This window comes from Stereum hirsutum (assembly GCF_000264905.1).
Source record: "Stereum hirsutum FP-91666 SS1 unplaced genomic scaffold STEHIscaffold_19, whole genome shotgun sequence".
Lineage (NCBI taxonomy): Eukaryota > Fungi > Basidiomycota > Agaricomycetes > Russulales > Stereaceae > Stereum > Stereum hirsutum.
The window spans coordinates 1,057,248-1,069,724 of record NW_006763149.1 but is presented as its reverse complement, the minus strand read 5'-3'; the positions used below and the strand labels follow the sequence as shown (position 1 = coordinate 1,069,724).

The following is a 12,477-nucleotide window of genomic DNA, read 5'->3' as shown; positions in this document are numbered from 1 at the left end:
GGGGGAGGGGAGGAGGAGAGGGAGTTAGATTTTGAGCGAGGATATGGGAAGAGGGATTGGAGGGGGATGCAGGCCGTTCAGAAACATTCAAAGTCGAGTTCTTTCTCTGACACCACTTAGACAGCCAGAGCCCGCTCTGGTGCAACACTAACAGAGACGTATGGACCTCTGTCATCTGTTATCTCTGTTCTATTACAAGAAGCGCCAGAGCTAGCAAAACTCTGCGTGTGTGCGTCGGCCCTCTCATCAACGCACTCTGGACAAAGAGCAACGAGCAACGGCAGTATAAGTGGGCGCCATCATATGCACCGTGCTCTGTCCACCAAAGTATGACATGCTCCCTCCGCCAAATTATAATGGCATGCTCCCTCCGCCAAAGTATGACGCCACGAAACGCGAAACACGAAACACGAAACAACGTCATCGGCAAACAGGACTTCGAGACTTCGAGACTTTCGAGACTTCCAGACTTTCGAGCATCCTGAAACACTAGAACGCGGGCACCCGCGAACGCGTAAACGGGAACACGAAAACGGGATGAAACCGTCCTTCCACGACATGACACGACGCGGCGGAGAATGATGTTTTATGTTTTATATACGAACTCAGTCGGACCTCGGTTGATCGTACGAAGAGTCTGTGATCGCACAGCCTATGTACGAGATGCTGTTCTGCTTTGGTTGAATCCCGAACGAGCCGTGAAGGGTGCGCTGACGATGCACGGTGTGCAAGAAACGACAGAGCAGAAAGACGGCTCTGGAAGGGTATAGAGGACCCAAACCGCCCACAGCATAACCAAAGAAAAACCGCCAAACGAATAAAATCAGAAACACAAAACAAAGAAAATAAGGACATACCTCGACAGACCTCCCCGCAAACACCGCCGACGGCGTCTCCTTCCTCCTTGCCTGACCCTCTCTCTGCCCCTCCCTATCCTCCCTCCGCTCCTCCCTCTCCCGCTCCTCCCTCGGCAACACACTATACGCCCCCCTCTCCTCCTCCCCACCCGGCACCAAACCCCTCACCCCTCTCACGACTCTTCCCCAAACACCTCTTAAACCCTCTTCGTTCGCCGCATCTCTCAATCCATCGAATGATGCTAGCCCCATACCCGGTGTGATGCCCATGCCAATGTGGGAGTCAGGATGATGTCGTCTCAGAGTCGTACTATACGCGAAATGCTCCCTCGCGTCTGTATTGAGCGGTTGTGGTTCCCTCTCCCTCTCCCCTCCCCCTAGTCCTCCCCCGAGTCCTCCCCCGAGTCCTCCTGCAGCACCAGAAGCGGAAGAATCGAGATCACCGAGTTCGCGAGCGAAGTAGGCTGAGGCGGGCGGGGAGGGTGTGCGTGTGAGGGCGCGGCGGGTGTAGGTTGAGGAAGAGGGTGGGGCGGAGGATGAGGAGTGGGAGGTGTATGGGGGATAGCGGGCGTGGGTCATCGTAGTGGATGTGGTGAGGTTAGAGCAGGGAGTGAGTAGTGAGTAGATGTCTGGGTTATGGAGGACGCGACGTGTCAATGGAGTCTGAAACGCGGAGCTCGAGCGAACGTACTACTACTACCGCACCAACGCAGAACGAATATCCTCGGGCGTCGGTCAGAATGAATGAATTAAGAAGATAAAAGTAAGAATGACGAGCGTGTCCAGCGTCTTCGTCGTCGTCCGCAGCGTTTAGAGATGGTTGATGGTTCGGTAAGTAACGCGGTTAAGTAAACCTCGGACGGAGGATGTGGCAGTGCTATATTTAGGCGCGCCATACCACAGCACCGGTGCGTCCATGCAAAAGGTGAAGGATATTCAAGCTATGTATGTATACTATTTCTGACAGCGACAGCACCGGGATACAGGGCATACGAAGGTTTAAATGGCATACGGCGGGTTAAGTCGCTACAAGTATCCCCTAATGGCTGCATGCGCTCTTGGAATGTCATGTACAATTGTGTACTAGGCCATATTTGTAGCATTTGGAGCTCCCGTCAGAACTCGGATGCCTGAATTCACGTCACTACAAATATGCCCTACTGGAGCTGGCGCTGAAGCGTAAAGAATGAAAGCAATGTGGCCCAAAAGTGCCACCCAGGCCATTGCCGAAGCACACCTCCACGTCGTTCCCCTCGTCTCCCTCCCTTCGCCTTTCCCGTCGCGCTCACCCTCCTCCTCCTCGTCACTCGCGATGGAATTCCTCTCCCAAACCTACACCGCCCTCCGCGGCCCGCAAGGCGCCCCGCAAACCGCCTCCGAAACAATAACCAAACTAGCCGACCGTCTCTCTCCCTCCACCCTCCTCGCCGACCGTCGCGCCTCCGTCCTCTCCCTCAAAAACCTCTCTCGCTCCCTCACCCACCGGCCCGCTATCTCATCTTACGCATTACCTGGGTTACTCGAGGTATTGCAGAATGATGCGGCGGTGGATCCGGATACGGGAAGGGCGGTGTTGGAGACTTTGTATATTCTTTGTGATGTTACCGGTGCTTCTGACCCTCCTTCAAATCCAAATGCGAACTCGAGGGAGACAACGAATTGGGAATCCCGCGACCTCGCACAGCGTAATATCGATATCGTCTTGTCCACCCCTAATCCAACGTATAAACTCTTCGAGCTCCTCGGCGATCCAGCATTTTACACCCGTTTCTCCGCCTGCGTCCTTCTGTGTACGCTCCTCCGTGCGCGCCCGGGACCGACGCAGGGGTATTTTTTGAAGGCGCCGTGTGGGCCGGGGACGGTCGTGGGGTTGTTGGAGGATAGGAGGGAGATGTTGAGGAGTGGTTAGTTCTTTCTTCTCTTCTCTACGTGGCGAGAGGAGGATAGGGGCCACGGAACTATGAACGGGGATGACGTCACGTGACCCTTCCTACCTCCTTCGTTCCTACATCCCCAAATCCGGCTTCCTCCTCCTCCTCCTCCTCCCCTAATCAAACTGACGTTATATGCATCTCCACAGAATCCCTCCCCCTCCTCCAAGCCCTCATCCACTCCTCCCCCGAGATCCAAAAGCTACTCGCGTTCAACGGCATCTTCGAGCATCTCTTCACCATCATCACCTCTGAAGGCGGGCTCGATGGCGGTCCGGTGGTTTGTGAGGTGTTGGGCGTCGTGGATGGGTTGTTGCGGTTTAATGGGAGTAATCTCGTACGTCCTCCTCTCTCCCTTCTTCCCCTTTCCCTTCTTTCCCCCCTCCCTTCATACCCCCTTTTCACTTCCCCTCCCCCCTCCCTTCCCACCTGCCCTACTGACCACGCAACGAAAACAGGCCTATTTCCGCGAATCAAGCCTCCCCTCCCTTCTCTGTCGCCTCCTATTCTTCGATCCGAATCTAAACCTGGACCTCGACGCGGGCGAACAAGTTCCGCAGGAATTCGCGCTGCAGTTTTGGACGGCGCAGAAGGAGGAGGCGGTCGGGAGGGTGTTGGGGGTTGTGGGGATGGTGTTGGGGGCGAAGGGGAGTGGGGTGAGTTGCGCGTTTTTTTTATTCCCTGTTCTGTTACCCTTCCTTCTTCTGTTCGTTCTGTATTTGTCGAGTGTGTGGCGTGGGGTGGGGATGGGAGGGGAGGGGATGGGATGGGGACAGGAATGGGATGTGTTGCTGATTCACCGTTTTTTACCGCTTTTGATTCTGATTTTTGGTTGGAGGATAATAGTTGAAAGAAAGCCAAGCGTTCACGCGGATGCTCATCGAGATGGCACTCGCTTCGAACGCGCCGACGAGGCTTAAAGTCCAGGTACCGTCTCTTTCCATTCATGACATTCTATTTATCATTTCCATTGCTCCGCAACCATTCACCTCTCCCGTCGCTTTCCTCCCCTTCTCCCTCTATCACTCATCACATTCCTTCCTCCCTCCTCTTCCTAAATCTCTATCCCCATCCCCAACTCACACGCTAACCCCTCCCCCCTTGCCCCTCTGCAATAAAAAAAGTCCCTCTCCCTCCTCCCCCCCTCCTCCTCCTCCCTCCTCCCCTCCCTCCTCCTCACGCCCTACACCCCCGTCCCGGACACCGCAGGCGAAGAATGGGACAGATTGGAGCCTGCGACGGGGATCGATGCGTTGTTGGATTTGGTGGTGCATGGGGAGTATAACGGCGTGTCTGCGGGAGTGGGCGGAAGAGATGGTGGGAGGGATGGGGAGGGGAGGAGGAAGGAGGGGTTGGAGTTGAGGGCGGGGGCGGTTGGGGTTTTTGAGGTGAGTGGCGGTCGTTATGATTCTTTCTTTCGGATTGGTGGTCTGGAGGGCTGATAGCATGATTTGCGTTGTGGTTGTGGCCGTGGTTGTGGTCATGTCCGTGGTGTGCTTCCTCCCTGTCCCTGTCCATATCACCCTCACCGCCCCAACAGAACTTCCTCCGCGAAGATAACATCCGCGAAGCCATCGTCTCCGGCATGCTTCCCCCACCCTCCTCTTCCCCTCCTTCCTCCTCCGCCCCGAATTCCAAGCCAAGATCCCCACTAACCCCCCTCCTCTACGGCCTCATCCTCCCACTCTCCTCTTCCTCACCCTCCTCCGCCTCCTCCTCCTCCCACAACATGTACGGTGACGGCGCGCACACACAGACACAAACGCTCGACCGCTCGAATGTGACATCTTTCCAATTCGCCACCATCCTCTTCGCTCATCTTATTCGACACGCACCACAATGTAAAGCCCTCGCGCGGGGGATCGTTCCTCCTCCCTTGAACACAGACGGTCCTGACTCTATCGGTGGAGGATTAGGAGGAGCAGGAGGAGCGGGGGGCAACTTCTTCGTACCGGCGGATGGTGCGCCCCCGCCTGTACCCCAATCAGACCAGAAACAGGCACAAGAAGAAGAAGAAGACGAAGACGAAGCCCCAACGCTCTTACAGCTCCTCACCGAACATCTCTCTTTAGCTTTCCTCTCCAGAGGACGCGCTCAGGGCTCGAATAAGAGCGGTGATACCGAGCCAGCGCCGATACAGAGTGGGATGAGCGGCAGGGAGCAGAGGGAGTGGGATAGGGTGATCGTGGCGAGTTTGGGGTTGTTGGGGCAGTGGCTTTGGGAGGAGCCGAAGGCGGTTAGGGAGTTTTTGGAGGGTGGGGGGTTGAGTTTGGTAAGTCGTTGTTTTTCTTCCTGAGCTTGTTCCGTCGTTTCGTTGATTGGCCGTTGAGTGCTGTGCCGTCCATCCTTCTCCATCTCCGTCCACATCCATCACTTTTCCTCCCTCCCTTCTTCCCCCTCTTCTTTGATCTCAGCTCTGTTCGCTAATAGTTTTTTTGTGTGCTGGATGTAGCTCGTTGAACAGCTGAACCAGCCGCCTTCGGAATCGGACGTCGTTATTCCCGGCCTTTGCGCTTTCGTACTCGGGATCTGTTACGAGTTCAACCGCGAACCGGGCGAGATTACTCGGTGCGTCTCTTACCCTCCTCCCTCCTCTCTACATAACTCATCCCGCATAACCCGACTAACCCACCCCGCCGACCCCCACCCCCCACAGCGAATCAATGTCCCCCCTCCTCTCCCGCCTCGGCGTCGACAACCTCGTCTCACTAACCACCCGCCTCCGCGACGACGAACGCATCAAATCCGTCTCGCCCGACTCTTGGGTCCTGCCCTGTCCGACGCCAAGGAGCCTCGATCCGGGATATACGCCGATGTATGAGGGCGAGGGAGAGGTGTGGTTCGATTGGGCGTTTGTGGATTTTTGGAAGAGTAATTGCTGTGAGTTTTTTCCTTCTTTTTTTTTTGTGAGAGAGAGAGCGGTGGATTGGAGGGACGCTGATGTTTTTTTTTGGTTTGCCTTGGTAGATACGGTGCAGAGGGGTCTGGTGGCCGATCCAGCGGCGCCGCCCACCATCGCCGGTAAGTCCCTTTCTTCCTACTTCCTATACCCCTGAATATTCTCCATCCTAAACATCTTTTTTGATCCATACGTTAGCCCAAAGCGGCGAAGAAAGCGTCCTGGTCGCTTCCCTTCGCGACATCATCAACAAACAGACCGCCGAGATCCAAGCGCTCCATTCGCAGCTGCGCGAGCTTTCTGGGGCGTTGGAGAGCGCGAAGGAAGAGGTTGCTGCGAGTGGGGCGAGTCAGGGTCAGAGGTTTGATGAGGTGCGTTTTTGATCACCCATTCCCCTCTTGTCAACGTCCCATTGCTACCATCCCTCCGTTAAAGCCTCGACAACTAATTGACTGCTCCTCCCGAATCCATGCTTGGACCTTATAGGAACGCACCGCGCTCCAAACCCAACTCGCCGCGCTCCAAGCCGAACTCACCTCCGAGCGCGAAAAGTCAAAAGAGGCAGAGAAGGAGCAAGAGGATCTCTTAGTGCTGCTTGATGAGCTGAGCACGAAGCGAGCGAGGGATAAAGAAAGGATGAGAGAGAAGGGCATGGAGGTTTCGGAGGATGAGGGGGATGATGATGAGGAGGAGGGGGAGGAGGGGGAGGATGAAGAATAGGGGAGGAGGGAGAATGAAGACATGAGGAGGAGGAGGGTGCTTGGTTGAATGGAACATTCAATGAGGATGGGATAGGTTTTTCTTGGTTTGGTCCGTGGCCACTACAGGCCGGAGTTTCAATGTGCGGGACATTTGAGACTCGAGCTCGAGGACCACTCACTGCTTTTTTTGTTTTGGAGGTTGACGTGTACTTACTGTATCTTATTTTAGGAGAGCGGGAAAATACGTGGATTCCTGCCCTCTTGTTGTGCATCTCTGATCATTGTCTGCGCAGACTTGTAGGAGCCTAGTTGGTGCCACTGTGGCACCGACTGTGCCGTCACTTCGAGTGTCTTTAATTTCCGGTCAATGCTTCAGTTAAATGTTATAGCAGCACAAAGACTAGATTGCAGCACCAAGAAGAGGATTCGATCGAGCTTGGAAGTGAGTCCACCCATCGAAGAGTCCCGTAGTCAGACGGACAGTGTTCAGGCCAGAGTCTGACCGTAACCGTAACAGTACAGAGTATATACTGTACTTTTTCGACCGTAGGTTCGTCACGCATCACGCAGGGTGCGCCGGCGAACATATTTGCCCCGATGGTCACGCATATGCGCGGGCCCACGAACAGCAAATCGTGACCGATTTGCGCCAAAATCGCCCAAAAATAAATTTTTGGATCCTTCCGCGAACAATTTCATTGGTTCGTCACGCGTGGCCCAACCAAACGAACCGTGGTCTGGCGAAGGTCACGTCTGACGTAATCTTCCCACGAACCTACGGTCGAAAAAGTACAGTACACCAGATACCGGACACCGTGACTTGATACCAGACATGACGGCGAACAGCTGAGCCTGAAAAAAAATACAATAATACAACAAAACGAGAAAGAAAGTATAATAACAACAACAGAGATCCGAGGAGGGAGAACTTGAGAGGTACATCAACATTGAACAGATCGAGGAGGCTAGAAGTTACAGTACGAAAAAGACGTGGACGACGTACAGAACGATTGAGTATAGTCCTAGAACGGAAACGGAGACTCTAGATCCAGATAGAAGGGGGGGCGGGGGGAAGAGACTGAGATGATACAATATCCTACAGCAGATGACGATTTGAGGCGATAGGAATACATACACCTGTATATATGACCCGGAGAGAGACGGATATCCGAGGAGAAAGTTACATTGTCCAGGGCAACGACCAGCGTGTGTGTGTTTTCGTCTTGACGTCTACCCATCCTCGAAGAACACTACCGGCGACGCTCACAAAGCCCTCCCCACCTGCTGTATCTCCCTAGTCTCCTTCCATATCCCCTGCGAATCGACATACATACTCCTCGCCTTCTTCACCTCCCTCCTCACCTCCTTCGCCGTCACCTTCCTCCCCCTATCTGACTTCCCGCGCCTTTCGACCTCAATTCCACTATCCCTACTACTCCCCTCACTCCAACTCCCCCTACTCTCGTCCCCTCCCCTCCCTCTCCCGAGCCCGCTTCCAGTCCCAACCTCCAAAACGTCCCTCCTAACCCACTCCAAAATCCTCCAACAATCGCTCCAATCGCTCCCCAACCCAAGACTGATCCTCACCACGCCCAGCTCTCTCCCCGCCTCTTCCTCCAACTTCGCGAGCGTCGCCCCTCCTTCGGCTAACAGCTCTTCCATCTTCGAGGGTTCCGATCCTGGTTTCGCACCGTGGTCGGCTGGTCGTTCCGAGGTCGTGCTATTGTGACATGCATTGGTGTTGTTGTTGGTGCAGTCGCTGTCTCGTCGTTCATTCGTTCCATCAGCATCGAGCATCCCCGGAATTGTATGTAACCTCGCCATGAGCGGCTGTAGTTCGAGAAGCGCAGCGGCTCCACCGGGGTTACACATGCATCCCGTACGAAGGGAGATATGTGCCGTGGCAGCGAGCGTGGATATGATGGAGTTGGGGATCTGCGTGCCGGTGGACTGTGTAGAGTGATTCGAATTGTCGGCCACGCAAATAAAATATGAGAGTTTTCATGGATGAACTGGGCAGTAGAAGAGGGATGGAGGTGGCAATGAGAGGGAACGACTCACATCATAAAACAAACACGAAATCACACTTCCCGCATCCGCCACCTCCCCCACTTTCCTTGGCCTCTTCCCCGTCTCCTCGCCCGGGACCTTGGACAGGACCCTACACGCTTTGAACTCCGAGTTAGGATAAGTCACCCCCTCGAGCTCCGTCGCGAGATAATGCGTGAGCGCCGCCATGCGTATAGGTAAGAACGGCATGTACGCGGACAGAAAGCGAAGACCTGTCGTGATTGAGGGAAGGAGGAGGTAATTGATCGTTCCATCCTATAACAAAGATGGCGACGCATTAGTGCCCACCCAGCCAACGCGAAGAATCCAAAGTCACAGGAGGGCGGTTAGAGAAACCAGTCACGGTGAAGATAAACACACCTCAAAACTCTCCTCAACTCTCCCACTCCAACCCCTCACCACCCCCGGCACCTGCACAACCCCCACCGTCCCCCCCGCGAACCAAACTCTACTCTTCCTCAACCACTCGCCAACGCCCGGACGGAGGATGAGCGCGCCGACGCCGGTCGGCCAGCCGAACATTTTGTAGAATGAGATCTACATGCAAAAGACGCATGAGTGAGATCGTCGTTGCAGGTCAAGCAGGTCAAGCAAAAGCCAGATGTCGTGTATGGTATGAGGGGGAGGAAAGGGACTAACAGCGACAGCGTCCACCTTCACGACACTCAGATCCAAACTCCCCGTCGGCGCCAACGCAGCCGCGTCCAACAGAGTCGTATACCCTAATTCGCGCGCATAGTCTGCCAACCGAGCGAGCGACGCCGGCGAGAGTTTAGAGTTTGAGATGTTGGAGAGGGCGGTTAGGGCTAGGAGGGAGGGTGGTGGTGGTTGTGCGGGTTGTGCGGGTTGTGAAGGCTCAGATGAAGAGGTCGAGATCGGTCGATGTGCGAGGAGAACTTCCTAAGCAAAGCACGCAAGATAGCAGTCCAGTCAATATCATCGCTCTTCCACGCATCATCATCAAGAAAACGAAGTCGACACTGACCTTAACCCCCTCCTCTCTAACCCCTCCCCTCCGCCCCGCCCTCACATACCCCACCCTCGCCCCCCTCCTCCTCGCGAACTCCCTAATCCCATGCACACTATTATGCGCGTCCTCCGGCAGGACATAACTGCTCCCGCTCGTAAACGGGAAGGATTCGCCGACGAGTTTGAGTGCGGTGGAGGCGTTGGAGGTGAATATGACGGTCGAGCCTGGGGGCGCGTTGAAGAAGGAGAGGACGGAGGAGCGGGCTTGGGAGGTTAGGGAGGAGGAGAGGAGGGAGCTATTGGGGAGGAGGAGGAGGGAGGTTAGCAAAATTTGTCATTTGGAGAGAAAGGAAGACAGAAATAAAATTCAAAGGAGGGATTCGAGACAAAATAGGGGGTGGCGTGCCGTCCGTCAGTGTGGCCCACTTCCCCAACGAAAAAGGTCAATATATGCGTATGCCTGCACCAATATCCTGACCGCAGTCTGCAGCCATTAGCATCTCGGACCCCCGGAAACCACTGGCGAAGGCGAATAGATGCGCATATGCGTATACACCAAGCTCCCGAACGCCCATCCGGACCCATCCAAAATCCGCTCATACTCCATAATGAACGGATCAACCCCTGCCCATCATGCATCATGACCGCACCGCGGCACCGTAGGGCACCGTGTCCAAACCATGTATTGGATAAGGAAATCCTTGTCCCCATCTAGCCAAGCACGTCCTCCAGTCTTCGAGTTCCAGTCTTCCAGGTCTTCCAGTCTTCACTATCTCAAATCTCGATATAACTGACGAGCGCCACGCCGATCTCGAAGCAGTAGCCTCAACAAGTAGAAGTGCTTTCCCTTCGCGACACGATCCACCCACGCTCTCGAAGGGACGTGGAAGGAAGATTCCCTTCCTTGTCTTCCCCAATCTCGATGAAGGTGCACGAACGGACGGGATCGCGTCGAACGGTGCAAATCTCGAAGGTCAATTGGGTACGGAGCCGTCGCAATCCCGCCCACGCCCAAGCCACGCGAAAGCAATTATAGACTGCCCAAAAGCGGTCGGATGGTGGGTGCATAAGTATATGCGTTAGATCGAGAGCGACGCCACACCACGCTCGGGGTAAGCACCCAGATGCGACACATTATGCCGATACACACTACTAACACCAATACCAATACAAATCACAATACCATGCGTCTTAGCACTCGCGGTCATGCGAGTACCGAGACTAGACCGACGCCACACTGCGCCTTGGGAGAAAACGAAGAATTGGGTCGCATGGACAGGGTCCTCTAAGTCCAAGTGAGAAGTTGTGAGAACAATAAAAGTAGGCGGATATATGCGCATATATCCTGCTCCGACACGCTATGATAGTATCATAGTTTGCGCTCCCGCGCCACATACCCAGTTTGAAGTTCGGGACGCCACCCGTAGAGACGGAAATCGCAATACCGAGTCTAGCATGTCCATCTCCAAACTGGACTCCAAAATAACCAGGGCAGACTCCAGATACGCGCTAGGATGCCATGCCGGATGACACGATAGGACGCAGACATGCCCGATACACGCTAGAAGGATGTTCCTTCAAACACGAACGGGAAGACTCAGACAGGACAGTGAGAGACGAAAGAGGGATGGGTATATGCGCATATATCGACTATCGACCGCGCCGTGCCGGGTCGATGCGCCACATCTCCATGAGTACGTCGCCGTGTCTGCACCCGCACCCGTGCCAGTGCTAGGACTAGGACTAGGACTAGGACTAGTGTCGGGCCACGTAAAGGCCACGTTCGTAGGATGCGGAGCACAGCAAGTGTAAAAGAGACAGAACAGAGGAGAGAGAAGAGAGGAAAATGATAGAGAATAAAAGGAAGAGAAAATGAAAAGGTGAAGAGCGAAAGAGAAAACAAACACACCTATTGCTCTCCGAATGCGTATTCCCCAACACACAGCTCTTCAAGAACTCCGCATGGACATTGACGAGACTCTCAGGATAAAGAGCCCCGCCCATATAATCCACATACGTCTCCCTCTCCTTCCCTCCTCCAATCTCACCACCACCACCACCTCCGTCGATACGAGCGTACTCTGACCTCCGGAGCGCGTCGAGCGTCCATGTGAGGTTATACTCCGGATAATTAGACAGAAAACAAGCGTAGGCGGCGTTTTCTGACGCTGAGTGGTGCTGGGTGGCGGAGTCGAGTGGGTATGGGATGGGAAGAGAAGGAGCGGGGAGGATGAGGCCTGCGGTGGGAGGTGGGATGTACGAGTTCGTAAGGTTCGAATGTGTATAGAACTGGCCATGGGTCGAAGACGGCGGGGCGGTCGTGGCGTGATGTAACCCAGGAGGAACGGGTGGCCCACACGCGTGATGTTGATACTGACACTGGTACGGATATTGGTTCTGGTATTGGTATTGGTACGGATATGGTGGTTGTTGGTGTTGGTGGTGGTGGTGGTGGGGAGGGTACGGGACTTGGACTTGTTGGATGTGCGATGGCGCTGCTTTTTCGGAGAGAGGGTGTCCGATGGAGGACCATGACGCGTCGGAGAACGTGTCGGTCTGTGCTTGAGAAAGGGTGCGCGTGTTGGTGTTGACGACGGTGGGTCTGCGGAAGCCGGGCACGGAGCGCGAGTGTTTGAGCGAACGGGAGCTACGGCTCTTGACATCGACCTCGTCGACGTCGGAGTGGGTAGGCTGGTAGGTGGACTTGCGGGAGTGGGAGTTGCCCATGATGGTAGCGATGAGCAAGAGGTCGTCAGAGTTGGGGGATGTGGCGTCGCGGGCGGAGGTGGTAGAAGTAGTTAGTCTTAGCGGAGCTGAATGACTGGTTGGAGCAACAAGGGCGACGTCGGTCGTGTGAGCCGTTGTCCGAGCCTATATATTTCGTCCAGGACGCTTTGCTTTGACGATCCCATTCAGCACCGCAGATCTGCCCAGTCCATAATCTCCACTCCTCCGCGCTCCAAGTTCTACTTCCGTTTCCGTTCCCGGCGACGTGATTGTTGAGAACGCGTATGTCACGGCCGTCCTTCAAGTTGTGCGATGCCTTCCAT

At 54.9% G+C, this 12,477-nt stretch overlaps 3 protein-coding genes across 3 annotated transcripts in view; 1 reads left to right on the top strand and 2 right to left on the bottom strand.

Moving 5' to 3' along the window:
* The window catches only part of STEHIDRAFT_105274 (calcium-transporting P), a 7,402-nt gene extending 5,761 nt beyond the window's left edge, over positions 1–1,641 (bottom strand). Inside the window, exons 1-2 of the mRNA XM_007310255.1 lie at positions 1,549–1,641; positions 858–1,486 (exon numbers count right to left, since the gene is read on the bottom strand). Coding sequence (XP_007310317.1) covers positions 858–1,436 — 579 coding nt within the window. The 5' untranslated portion in view covers positions 1,437–1,486; positions 1,549–1,641. The remainder of the gene's footprint in view (positions 1–857; positions 1,487–1,548) is intronic.
* A 528-nt stretch (positions 1,642–2,169) lies between these two features.
* Positions 2,170–6,407, top strand: STEHIDRAFT_67899 (uncharacterized protein; the record flags this gene model as incomplete). The annotated part of the gene is made up of 13 exons (XM_007309956.1): positions 2,170–2,761; positions 2,938–3,125; positions 3,247–3,448; positions 3,642–3,715; positions 3,913–4,079; positions 4,113–4,176; positions 4,329–4,677; positions 4,711–5,060; positions 5,241–5,356; positions 5,445–5,668; positions 5,756–5,809; positions 5,886–6,016; positions 6,174–6,407. The coding sequence occupies 13 exons, from the start codon at positions 2,170–2,172 to the stop codon at positions 6,405–6,407; spliced, it is 2,745 nt and encodes a 914-aa protein (XP_007310018.1).
* A 1,244-nt stretch (positions 6,408–7,651) lies between these two features.
* On the bottom strand, positions 7,652–12,154 carry STEHIDRAFT_162619 (PLP-dependent transferase; the record flags this gene model as incomplete). Its single annotated transcript, XM_007310254.1, has 6 exons — positions 7,652–8,338; positions 8,450–8,713; positions 8,819–8,995; positions 9,098–9,358; positions 9,444–9,723; positions 11,337–12,154. The coding sequence occupies 6 exons, from the start codon at positions 12,152–12,154 to the stop codon at positions 7,652–7,654; spliced, it is 2,487 nt and encodes an 828-aa protein (XP_007310316.1).
* Between the last annotated feature and the right edge of the window lie 323 nt (positions 12,155–12,477).